The 12,685-nt window shown below is 35.2% G+C and overlaps 1 protein-coding gene across 1 annotated transcript; it reads left to right on the top strand.

Moving 5' to 3' along the window:
* Nucleotides 1-705: 705 nt before the first annotated feature.
* On the top strand, nucleotides 706-12,150 carry RGLG3 (Copine (Calcium-dependent phospholipid-binding protein) family). Its single transcript, XM_059576241.2, has 12 exons — nucleotides 706-937; nucleotides 2,387-2,699; nucleotides 6,733-6,817; nucleotides 6,915-7,055; nucleotides 7,151-7,264; nucleotides 8,784-8,881; nucleotides 8,976-9,055; nucleotides 9,136-9,241; nucleotides 10,578-10,699; nucleotides 10,784-10,922; nucleotides 11,003-11,059; nucleotides 11,754-12,150. Exons 2-12 carry the CDS (start codon nucleotides 2,400-2,402, stop codon nucleotides 11,835-11,837), a joined length of 1,326 nt encoding a protein of 441 aa, XP_059432224.2. The 5' UTR covers nucleotides 706-937; nucleotides 2,387-2,399; the 3' UTR covers nucleotides 11,838-12,150.
* The last annotated feature ends 535 nt before the right edge of the window (nucleotides 12,151-12,685 follow it).

The raw sequence follows: 12,685 nt of genomic DNA, 5'->3' as shown, positions 1-12,685 counted from the left end.
ACTTGGCACATGAGAAACACGCTTTGACACGCGAGACTCCATTAGTTGATCAGTACAGAAGCAATGGAAAGCGGGGAAGCTAGTTGGGACAAGTAGATTTAAGCATGAAGAACTAGATTTAGATTTAGATTTAAAAACTAGATCTAAAACAAAACAATCAAAATAGAAACTGGCACATACTATAGAGAAGACACTTAGTAGGAAGAAGAAGAGGGACATGGACAAGGAATGGGGGAGGACTTCCCTCATTCGTATTTTTTCACTTGGCGGCTTAAGCCCAGACAACCCTGATAACATATAATAATTATGAGTAGAAAGTTTATTAAATGATTTTTTGTGAGTTTTTTTTTTATTATTATTAAAAAATCAAATTTAAAAAGCTCAATAAAAATATTCTTGCATATTCTGGTCGTGGTCCACTCAAGTATCCGCAACAGCAAATAGAAGATCGTGAATACAACTTATAGAAGAATCGATTGTCCCACTTGTATCGGGCAGATTGCGATTGCTGAGCGAGCTGATTTTAAGAAGTGCATGCTCCTATAATATTTTATTGAAGGAATGCATATCCGCAAAGTTACTATTGCGTGCACGTGTGATCGCAGCCCATGTGGTTGGTCGTACCAGATTCTTTAGCTGTCCATGTTTTTTTTTCTTCTTTATTTTTTATTTTTTATTAAATGTTTTAGCTGTCCACTTTGAATTCAACGTTTGCACGCCAGATGACTGTTGGAAAGCCAACCCAATCATTCAAATAAAAAGACAACTCTGATTAGGAAGCAAAGCAAGCGGGCGTTTCTTCTTCAAAGACCAAAAAACGTCAACTCACTCAAAAGTCACCTTTGGAAAAGAAGAAGTAAAGCTATGTATGTCTACAAAGTTGTAGAATCGCTTTGAATCTCTTTTGTTCTTGCTCTTTCTCTCTAAATTCTTACGGGTAAGGCGCTCTCTCTGATTTTCTTTAACATTTTTTTGCTCTGGAATTCCAGTTTTTTCTTTCTTAGCATTCGTAGTCTGATTACATTGGGTTGCAATGAGAACTCGATAAATTTGAACTGTTTCTAGCATTTGTGCCCTCTAGATATTGTGGACATCTTGATATTGATGTTATCGGTTAGTGTATATATTCATTTTCTGGGAAATCGACAAACTTTTGATATCATGTTTCAGTTTGGTGATTTCAGTTGTGAGTTAAATGTGTAGAGAAAATCGGACATCGATAATGGTATAAAGCAAGAATTTAATGGAATATGTGCATGCTGGGCAAATTCTATCACCATGATGCTCCGTATTATTCAGGAAAAACTCGGTCAAAAAGATAGAACCTCTGAGTGTTGACCTTTATTTTTTTTTTCTAGGGTATGCGCTTGTATGATAGTAGAAGTATTCTGATTTAAGAATCTAATTTTGTTGAAGTAATGAATATGAACCAAGTTAGATGTTATGCAGGCTGATTAAGGGTTTGGGATTGCGGTTTCAATAAATGCGATTTTAAAAATTGTGTTTTTGAAATTGCTACTTTTTAAAATGACAAAAGCGTTTGGTAAAACATGTTAAAAAGTATTTTTTTATCAAATATTTGTTATGCGAAATCGTGATTTTGGTTTAAATTCGCACTTTTTCAAATAAACACCCCCTAGCCTACTTATAAAAATCACAGATTTTTTTTTTCTATTTTAAATTAATTGGTTTTTAAATCGCAATGCCAAACGCCTTACGTTTTGTGATATATTTGAAAAACGCAGATTATTCTTGCAAAATCGCAATCTCAAATGCACCCAAGATCTTAAAGGTTCATTTTTCTGAGTATAAATTATCCATGTCTCTCTCGGGTTCTAAATTGTGCCAAGTTTATATAACCTGAGTAGTGCAGGTTCGGTTCTTTTTGGTTTGGTTCATGTGATCCTGATTTGGGCCACAATATCGATTTATGTATGGCGTCTAGGTAAGTCTCACCTTATTGCAATAGGAATTAGGGAGTCCAGATGAGATTAGCAATTAATTTTGTTGTGGCCATTTTACTAACTCCTACTGCCATCGAGGTTACTTTTATGCATAATTTTGAGGAGCTCCCAATATCAGCTAGGAATCTAAATATGGATCAGGAGTAGTAGAGTTTAGAAAAGCGTGCGGCGCTGTTATCTTTGAGGCCATACTTATAATTATATATAGCTCACGAGGAAAGGTTTTACTGCAGACATTGCATAACTTATTGAAATGTGTTACCTGCTGCACTTTGTTTTGTTATGTTCTTTGTTCTAAAGTATTTTTAATTTATTTCCTGATGTATTTAACTCTAGACGTTTAAAAAGCAGATATGTTATTCAGAAGTAAGCCGTCTGATTCATGCGCTGTATTGAAGTATATTTTTTCTTGGCATGTGTAGGTGTTATCCAGTTATGGGAAATGGGGAATCGACATATGATGATTCCCATGATGATTTGCGGGGTCATCCTCCTTCTTATGCAGGAAGTTCAGATGATTCCCATGATGATTTGCGGAGTCATCCGCCTTCTTATGCAGGAAGTTCAGCAGATACTTACTATCAGCACATGCATCAAACTACATCCATAGCTGATGATTCCCATGATGATATGCGGATTCATCCACCTTCTTATGCAGGAAGTTCAACAGATACTCACCATCGACATAAGCAGCAAAGTACATGCATAGCTGATCATTTTACCTCCTTGGATCAGGTTTTCACTGTTCCTTTGACTTGTTGATAGGATTTGTGGAGACATTAAATGTTAATGGTTGGTTGATGTAAGTTCATTATTGGAAGAATGCTTTTCTTTTTTAATTATAAATAAACATATAAGGTGTTTCTTTAGTAATTGAATGGCATGGGGCATCATAAGATTGCATCATCTATTTCGAATAAGTTGACAAGGATCATTCTGAAAGCTGCTCAATCATCTGAAACGTAGATGTTCAACTCATTAGGATCATCAATATTGAGCATCCATTTAGATGAGAAAATATTTTGGAATGTATTGGTCCTTATTTCCTTCTTGTCTCTCTCTATTGCTAATAAATAATAATAATAAAAAAGCTCTGAGGGTTTTACAGCATAAGTATTTCACTAGAATATCTTGAAAAGTCTTCTTTGTTAACAAAATCAAGCACCTAAAAAAGAAGAAACAAATATGTAATTTGGGTATAAAACAGCATGAGCATAACCTCTTTCTTAGCTGATCCTACCCCACTTCTCCATTTTTTCTCTCCTCTCTTTGTTTTCTCTCTCTCTGCTCTCAATTTCTTCACTTTTTCTCTTATTTATCCAGCCATATTTTCTCTCCCTTCTCCCAAAAAATCTTTAAGACACATGTAGGTGTGTGTCAAGAGGCTATTGCCAAACTAAGCTTTAGCATTTCCATAAAAGCATCAAATGAGTCCGCATTAGCAAATTAGATGAAGTCCTTTTAATTGGCTCTTGTGATTAACAGAATGCAACTTGTTTCAGGTTGGAATGGTTTAACCAAACCCAGTTTGTTCCCTGTTTCTTGATGTTTTGAACCTGACCAACCTAAGCCTTAAACTCGTTAGTTCTACTAGACCTAGCCCGTTTGTTACCCAGGTCGAGTTCACCATATTGGGATAATCTCTTGAATTGTACAAAGCAACTCAGCTGGTCTGAGGGGATGTAGTCCATATGTCTAAACTACTAGCATTTACAAATCATATTGCTGATGCAGTTGGAGTTACTCTTTTTTATCGTTTTTTTTAACCAATAATAATAGAGGAAATTGATCAGAAAAGGTATGACATTGCTGAGGGAGAGCAATTTTCAGTCTTATATTCTCATCAAATTGACATAGTGTTGGTTTATTGAATATCGCTCCTTCACCAATTAGGATTGTGTTGCGCAACATTCTTTTTAGAGGATAGGTTGTTTGAGGAGTAATGTTACACACGCTCCCACTTCCCCTCACCCATTTGCACACCCCTTTAGGTGGCTTTTAAAACAACCATTGGATTAAAATTTAATAAACATCCATTCCAAATTCAATGGTAATTTTAAAAACCACCTAAGAGAGTGGAAATGGGTGTGAGAAAGTGGAAGTATGTGCAGCATTATTCTTGTTTGAGCATTTTGTGGTAGGAAGTGATTTCATTTGGGGAAGTAAACTTTAGAGCTGGGATATAGAATGACCAATATGCAGGTCATTTTAGTAAGAATATAACATAAAACGAAGAATGTGATTTATCATTCAAAAAGAATGTGATTTATCATTCAAAAAGAATGTATGCTTCCAGTTAGAGAGGATCTATAACTTTGTTTCCTTAAATCCTTGTTTGAATGGATCTCTGCAAATGTCTTTCTCAATATCTCTAACTTTATAGACTTTTATACTCTCGTTTCTCATTCTTGACTTTGTTGGGTGCTTTCTCTTTTATCCTCCATGTGTACTTGGGTTTCGCCCCTTGCGCTCTTTTAATGAACTTATTTACCAAAAAAAAAAAGGGTCAATATAAGGAACAATTGGTTTAAATAAGCTAATCCTCCTGCATCCTGCATACTTTCCTGAGTTCTATTAGTTGCCTATATTAATGGCTAAATAGGTGGAATGGTCAATGTGAAAGTCATTTCGAATCAAGCTGGAAGGGTTATCAATGTTATCCAATGAAAAGGAATGATTTGCCATGAGGATGGTGTTTTCCAATTTAATTAGGTTTTGTTGGCTGGGAACTTTTGAATGCAAATTATTGGTATTAGAAGGATTGGTTTGAGCTTTAGGATGATCCTTCAAGGATAGGATGTCTTGAAGTCAATTAGCAAGCTTTATATGGTAGAATGTTCAACAAAGATATCTAACTACTATATGATTGATGGCTTGCAAAACTTGGAACAATGGACTTCATTGATGGGGGAGCTGATTCATTTAGTATTATTGGGCTGTTGTTCTTTATAGAGTTTTAAGGGGTGAAATTACTGGTCATGAAGGTGAAAAATTTGAAGAAGTAAATGTTGAAGATTTAGGGTTGTCTGGAAGTAGAAGAGGTGTGATAGTGTAGTTGTTGAAAGTGTTTTAGAAAGGAAGACGTGTGATCACATGGGAAAGCGAAGCGTCAGAGTGTGGAGCTCAAGATAGTAAAGATGTCTTGAGAAAATATGACAGGTGTAAGGTGGGATTTGGATCTGGTTTGGTTAATTGATTTTATATGTTTCAAGAACCTTCACTTGGTATCTGTGGTTTTGGTTAAGAGTGAGGATTGACTAAGACACACGACAATGGCCCACGTTAGAGCATCTTTAATGAGCTCTCTAAAATTCACTTTTAACTAAAATTTGGTTAAATTCTACAAAAAGCAAATTCCATCAAGCTCTCTATTCCCCTCTCCATTTTAGGGCTTGTCAAACCTCTCCCCATATTTGGAGAACAAAATCCTTTCTCTACTCTATTTTTTATGTTTTTATATTTCCCTCACACTTTCTCTCTCCCTCACCTTTATGGGTTTGTAACTTTGTGGGGTGCTTTTGAGAATAAAAAATGAATAAAGATAGAATAAAAATTATATTTAAATATAATAGAGTAAAATTTAAGTAGTTTATTATTTGGTACTTTTGCGTAGCTGCTAGTTAAACTAGAAAAAGTGAGTCTTTTAGTCAAATTTTAGCTAAAAAATAAAGAGTTCATTGAGAATGCTCTTAGACATTATTCTATAAGAAAGAACTCTAAAATGAGCATTATAAATTTATAGGTATGTGAGAAGGATTTGGCTTCCCTCCAGCTATTAATTATTGGAAATTTTTTGTTGTTTAAGTAAATGGTAAAGATTGTAAGATTCAGAGAAAATTTACTAACAATGATAAAGGCTAAGAGTGTTCTTGCAATTTTCACATTTGAATAATAAGAAATTTTTGGTGATTAAATAACTTTAGTTAAGGTAAATCCATTTGAGAATATTTTTCGAGGACTTCTTTTGGGCCCATCTTAGCTTGGAAGAGCAATGAAAGAAAAATCTCACCTAGTCATGAATGATGTGTGCAGGAGATGAGGGGTCACTCTAGTGACATTTAATAGGACCTCCTATTTGCATTCTCAAGGAAAGTACCCTCTAATACTGACTTATCTCTCTTTCAAAGCTATCTTAGTTTCTGTTCATTCTAACACTAAGAGAATGAAAGAATGCAAGATGGTTAAAAGGATGAATATGCAAGGGAGTGAAGGTTTGTTTTGAAATTTTATTGGGTAATTAGAGAGAAACGTGAAAGGTGTGGCAGTTTTCTTCTCTTAAAACGTGGTAGCAGTTTTGGAGAGAGATGTGATACCTTAAGAGTTGCGATAGTTTTAGAAGTGTGGCAATTTGAAAGTAAACGTGCTTCAATTATTCACGTGGTAGCAACATTTTTTTATCGGGTCTATCAGGTGCTACAGAAACTGTCATGAAACTATAGATTATTATACTGTACGTAACATTGTGAGACTCTCTCTAGTTGAATTATATTTAGTAATTTAATGTTAGCAATTTGAGTATCTTCGAAGAAAAATAATGATACATATCTTGAGTGGCAGTCATTCAACTTCAGAAAAGATATATAACAAAATAGAAGGAAAAGTCGAGAGTTTTGGGAATTATCTTTTTAACTAACACTTGCTTGTGTTTTTTCAAATGGATAGTCCTGGGGAGTGGGTTTTCTATATATGTGGTATTAATTATACATGTTTTTTTTTTTCCTCCTAATGGAACTAGCATAGTAACTAGGAGTGGCACCCAAATTTTCAGGTTATTTCTGCATTAAGGGAAGCTGGCCTTGAATCATCAAATTTGATACTTGGTATTGACTTCACAAAGAGCAATGAGTGGACAGGTGATTCTTTTTTTCTTGTTATTTTATTGAAAAGATAAAATAGTTATCAATAATGCGGGTTTTCTAAGTAAATGAAAATCACATTCAATGATTGTAGGCAAGTTTTCATTCAAGAGGAAAAGCCTTCATGCAATTGGTAGCACACCTAATCCATATGAGCAAGCAATATCTATTATTGGTCGCACTTTGTCTCCTTTCGATGAAGATAATTTGATACCGTGTTTTGGGTTTGGCGATGGTTAGTATCTATTATTCTCTACATTTGGTAGAAGATGCAATGGAATTTTGCCATGGCGAGTTATCTAATAATGTCAGTTTTCTTTTTTTTAACAGCAACAACACATGATAAATATGTGTTCAGTTTTTATCCCGATCACCGATATTGTAATGGTTTTGAGGAAGCTCTTGCACGTTATAGAATGATTGTTCCGTGCTTAAATCTGTCAGGTTCGTTTATGAGTTTTCCCTTACTGCTTATTTACATGCATGTAAATATTTATTTGAAATGTCCAATTTACCTAGCAACCGTAAAAAAGCAAGGGTTGAGCAGGTGGCTGAACTTGCCTGTGGCTGCGAGGGTGGTTGGGCCACCCCCAAAGTCATTTTTCGAGGGGGTCGCAGAGTCATTGTTCGATCACCCCCTCGACCATCTCTCTCTTTTAGTTTATTTTTAAAGTTGTTGTTGGTTTCTTTTGTTTTGTTTTTTGTTTTTTGTTTTTTAAATAATTTGGAGTTCAAATGTGAAATTCTTAACACCTAAAATTGTGGCATGTTAAATAAAAAAATTTGCAAGAATGGGTCACGTGTGTAATGTCAAATGTAAACTACAAGAAAATGATAGCTGAAGAGGGTCAAGTGTCATAAATGGTATGTTGGGGCTAACTGCAAATGAGTTGTCAGTTCGAAGGGAGTGAGTGTATTTTCTCCTTCATTTTCGTAATAGTCTTTCGTGAGTGATATGTTGTTACTCATCACTGTTTTTATTTATTTATTTCTTTTTTCTGTCTCTGTGCGTGCATGTGTTTGTTTGTCCTGTCTTTGTTTTTTAGCTTGTAATCTTGAGTCCAACATTTTGAATCCTGGGTTTGATGCGGGACAAAAGCAATTTAAGAATAAAGCTTAGAAAAAGAAGAGAATAAAGCCAAAAGAGGGGAAGAAACCTGGAGAAAAGCTTTAGAAAAGGGGGAAGAAACAGAAGAAATTAGGGGAAGGGAAGACAAATCCATGTCTCACAAATTTTCATTCATAATCAACTGTGGATTACATCAGAAAAAGATGCTTAAATAGACTAAGACTTAAACCCTAGCCCTAACCCTAGGGCAATGCTCATTTAATACATGACCGTAATTAAAATAAACATAAAACATAAAAGTAAAAAAGAGACCAAATTACCCGTAATTGAAACCTAAATAAAATCAAAAAATTTTAAAATCTTGCCAAATCATAATTAAAGGATCCACTAATTTATTGCTTCCCGCATCAGGGTTACTAACAACTCAATGCTCTATTAAGCCTTATTCTCAATTTATAAGAGTTATCTTCATTGATCCTTTGCATGATTAATTGGAGTTAGCTACAAATACCTCTTTATCTCCCCAATCTTTGGCTATCTCTTTTGTCGCTTTGTGTATCATATCTTTCTCCACTATGCATGTTATATTTATTTGGCAATGTCATCATTTTTCAATTCAGTGTTTGATAAGCTTGTCATGAAAACTTGTATTTAACTTTTCTGCATTGCTATTTATATCTGAAGCCTTTGATATAATCTTTATGATGGAAGCTATATGTAGCTGACCTCTTTTTGGTGGTCACTTGGCATTTGAGACATATATTTGTGAATCACATTTTGGGTTTAAATGAAATTGGTATGGTTCAGACCCAATCGAAAAGAGAGTGTTGGAGGAAGAGAGGGGTGCAGATGCACATATTTGATTATGATAATTTTTCCTACCCTCGTTTGTAGGTCCAACCTCATTTGCCCCAATAATTAATGCTGCAATTGACATTGTGGAGAAAAGCAATGGGCAATATCATGTTCTTGTCATTATTGCAGATGGACAGGTTCATGGAACATGTTTTATCCAATGCTTTATTAATTCATATTTGGGTTTCATTTTTTCTTCTCTTAATCTTTTCAATGTGGTATTCTATATAGGTTACCAGAAGTCCTGATACCCCACCAGGAAGGTTCAGTCCACAAGAACAATTCACTGTAGACTCCATAGTTGATGCTAGGTAAGGCGACTCCATTTGTATTCGTGATTTGTTACATTGAGTTGTTTGTGTTTTGTTTACGGTAGCATTCTCAAAAACAGCCATTATCCTCTCTCAATCATTTTGGTTGGAGTGGGGGATGGACCGTGGGACTCAATGAAGCAATTTGATGATAACATTCCTCACCGATCATTTGACAATTTCCAGGTACTTGGTAAATGTCTGACTACATATTGATTTTTCTCTTTTTCTTTTTGCTTCTGTACTCATGGTCTATATGAAGTTTTGTACTTCCATATCTAGGTCAGTTCCCACCAAAAGGTTGAAATGTGGTGGCTGGTAGATACTTAGATATATGGTGATTATTTTTCAACTAATAAAGCATGAGCTTCTGTGCAAAATAATGAGTTATCTCTTTCTCTTGTGATTGGTGTGCTAACTGCATGCCTTCTTCATTTCTGTGTTCTGTGTCTGCCGTCTTAGCACCATAAAAATATAGTTGAAGCTTATCTTCATCTTGTATAAGCTTTGATCATAAAATGGTTGAAAAATTGCATACCAAAAAGGATAAATTTGTCAAAGACGAGATGCGTACTTAAAGTTAACTGTAAAATTGGTCACTGGTTGATGAAATTGTTTCTAAATCCTTTTATGGACCCATCGGATGGTATTGCTGTATGTTGGAGTCCTTCCTCAGTGCAGTTCACAATTCAGTGTGAATATTCAGTGGTTGCTCACAAGGATGTCATTTGTTGGATACTCTGTTAGAGTAAGGAGTTTAAGGTAAGCTCTTTTTGTTAGTCGTTTTGAGCAGCCTCACAGATGGTATTTTCCCTTGGAAGAGTAATTTGCCTGCTGGTGCTCCTTCCAAGATTTCTTGGGTAAAACTGTCAAGTGCTTCACCTAAGAAAACTATCTTCCATGGTAAGGAATTCATGGAGAAATCATTTCTCAATGTTTGCATTCTGTAATGCTGCATTCTCTTTCCTTTATCTAAGTCAGGTCTAAAATATTCAAGTAAGACACTTGTGTAAGTATCGAGATATTGTAATGTAGGCGGTGAATGCTTTTTGAATGACTTTGGCTACTACCTGAGCCACAAAATTCTTTTTGAAGGAGCTTGGCTTTTGCTATCAAGTTGATAGTTATTATCTATGGAAGTTTTTTTCTCCATCCATGTCTTCACTACTTAAGGTCCTTGCATTTGGGTTATTTACCTTGCTTTGATCTAGGAATCACGACTTACGTACGGTCATGACCAATGAAGGATTTGGTTTGAGATGGTCTCCTTTGGGGTTCAGAGGATGACTGACTCAATTGTGCTTTTGGAAGATAATTCAGTTCGTCGACATGTCGGTTTGTACTAGTTTAAAAACTCATCTGTCATAATACCACCTAGTATGAACCTAACACCATGAAAGATCTTTCTATGCAGAGTACTCCATTTTGGATAGTTGAAATTTTGATTATCACTTTTGATGAATGGATGATAATATGATACCTTTTTTTTTATTTTTTTCCACTTGTTAACTCCCTCCTGCAGTTTGTCAACTTCACAAAAATCATGTCTGACGAAACCGAAGCATCAAAGAAGGAAACAGCCTTTGCACTTGCTGCCCTCATGGAAATACCATTTCAGTACAGGGCAACACAAAATTTTGTCATGTAAGGCTAGGAGTTGCAATTTTCAGTAAATATGTAATTTCAGTTTTGGGAATTCTGAAAACGTCAAACACTTCCACTTTGCAGTAGGGAATCCATAGATAGTCGTCTACGTACAAGACCACGTCCACCTCCGGAAGAGGTGATCGATCGTGATAATGCAGTGAAATCAGTCCCACATGTGACAAACGATATGACAGCTGAGCCAACACCTCCAGTGGAACTAGTAATTTCCATTCCCCCTAATTCTCTCCTTCACATTTATGTTCAAATCAGAATGGTCTAAGACATGTTTTCTTATTCAAGGTCTGCCCAATTTGCCTGGTGAATCCTAAGGACATGGCTTTTGGATGCGGTCATACAGTAAGTTGAAGCAAATCTGGTTTTCCTATGTGATGTTACTATTATAATATAGTCTAGTGGACGTATGTGCTGAAAAAAAAACCCGAAAAAATGAATCTTTAATGTGATTAATCAAAATATTATCAGCTATAGTTGCGATTTACTTTTGTCTTCATAACATCGGGTTTTGTTTTCCCCCATGAGATAGATTGCTTTGTAGAACAACCTCTAGTATTCAAACAAATTGCAGATATGTCTGATAAGTAAATGATGTGCAGTTGAGCGGTTACAAATTTAATGAAACATTAGAAATGCCAATTCAAGAAATGTTATGAATGTTCCATTATCATTTTTTCATGGTTCAACCTAGAGTGCCCCTTGAAAGACCACTTAAATTTTGTTTTGAGGAAACAGACATATTGATCCTGTTGTAAAAATTGTTGGAAATTATCTGGGTACCACATGAAAGTTAATCTGAAAATAGTGTTTACTGTGGTTTTTTAGCATTTGGTTATCACATTAAAAAAAAAAAAAAAAAGAAATTTAGAAGAGATAATGGAGAAGAAGCTAATATATACGATGACTTTGCACATGGAAGATAGTTTTATGCATGCAAAATCCTGTAAAAAACCACACAATTTTAGGCTTATATATAGGTTTGAGTTTCCTTCCTGTATGTGGCTCTCATATTTATCCTTATGTTTTCTTGTTCTAGACTTGCAAGGATTGCGGTGGGAGCCTCTCATTATGCCCTATCTGCCGGGAGCCCATAACAACCCGCCTGAGACTCTATACTTGATTACTTCCTCAATATTATAAATGCTTCAATGTTTATGAGAACATTGATGGATCTCAGCCAACATTACCATTATTCCACCGTTTGTAAATTTTTAATATATATATGTATACATATAGAAGCTACTTGAAACATTCTTTTTTTCCTTTGCGTATGTAAGAATTTCATTAAACTGTTTTTTGTTGGTATCAGCACACGTCCTGTAGCATTGCCTAGACAAATTGGTGGATGTGTTTGGGCTGCTCTTTTCCCCTCTTTTGTATTTTTTCATTTCTATCTTCCCAAGGAAAGAATAAATCCTAACACTTCAATTGTCTCCCTGATGGATTTGAAGTTTAAACCGAAATCTTCATCTTGTAAAGTGAAGAAGTCTCTGTGATGCACAAATTTTATTAATGAATAGTGATGCCAATATTGTTAGCATGTCTAATAATTGCAAAAACACTTTGTTTCATATATTGGCTGGTAATAATCGCTCTGTTGTGCTTAATCTTTACTTCAACACAATCTTAAATTATGTCATAAACATAATGATATCCCATATTTTGATAAATTTCTTCCCCCTCCTGAATTCCATACCTGGTATGCATTTGAATCCAGGTTGTCATTGAGAAAACAATCTATTAATCACAGCCATAATGGTCATTGCATGCACAACCTTTACAAAAACAAAACTTTAACATCATGAGGGCTACATGCTTTAATTTTGAGAAAGTTGTCTAAATTTGATGGTGAACCACTTCTTAAATCCAGCAGAGTTCAGAGATATGGCCAAGTAATGGCCAGACAGCGTATTCTGTGAACCCCACTTCAGCAAAAGGGGTGCCTTGAAGGGGGTCAACAATCAATCC

The sequence above is a fragment of the Corylus avellana genome, chromosome 11 (genome assembly GCF_965113065.1).
Source record: "Corylus avellana chromosome 11, dhCorAvel1.hap1.2, whole genome shotgun sequence".
Taxonomy (NCBI): domain Eukaryota; kingdom Viridiplantae; phylum Streptophyta; class Magnoliopsida; order Fagales; family Betulaceae; genus Corylus; species Corylus avellana.
The sequence above is the reverse complement of the archived record's forward strand: the minus strand, read 5'-3'. Positions and strand labels throughout refer to the sequence as shown.

Bases quoted from the DNA above. Each gene is read 5' to 3' on its own strand.
- RGLG3 (XM_059576241.2), top strand. From the start codon at position 2,400: ATGGGAAATGGGGAATCGACATATGATGATTCCCATGATGATTTGCGG. The intron at 10,700-10,783 runs GTAAGGCTAGGA...TCCACTTTGCAG, and splicing joins GCAACACAAAATTTTGTCAT to TAGGGAATCCATAGATAGTC. The intron at 11,060-11,753 runs GTAAGTTGAAGC...TTCTTGTTCTAG, and splicing joins CTTTTGGATGCGGTCATACA to ACTTGCAAGGATTGCGGTGG.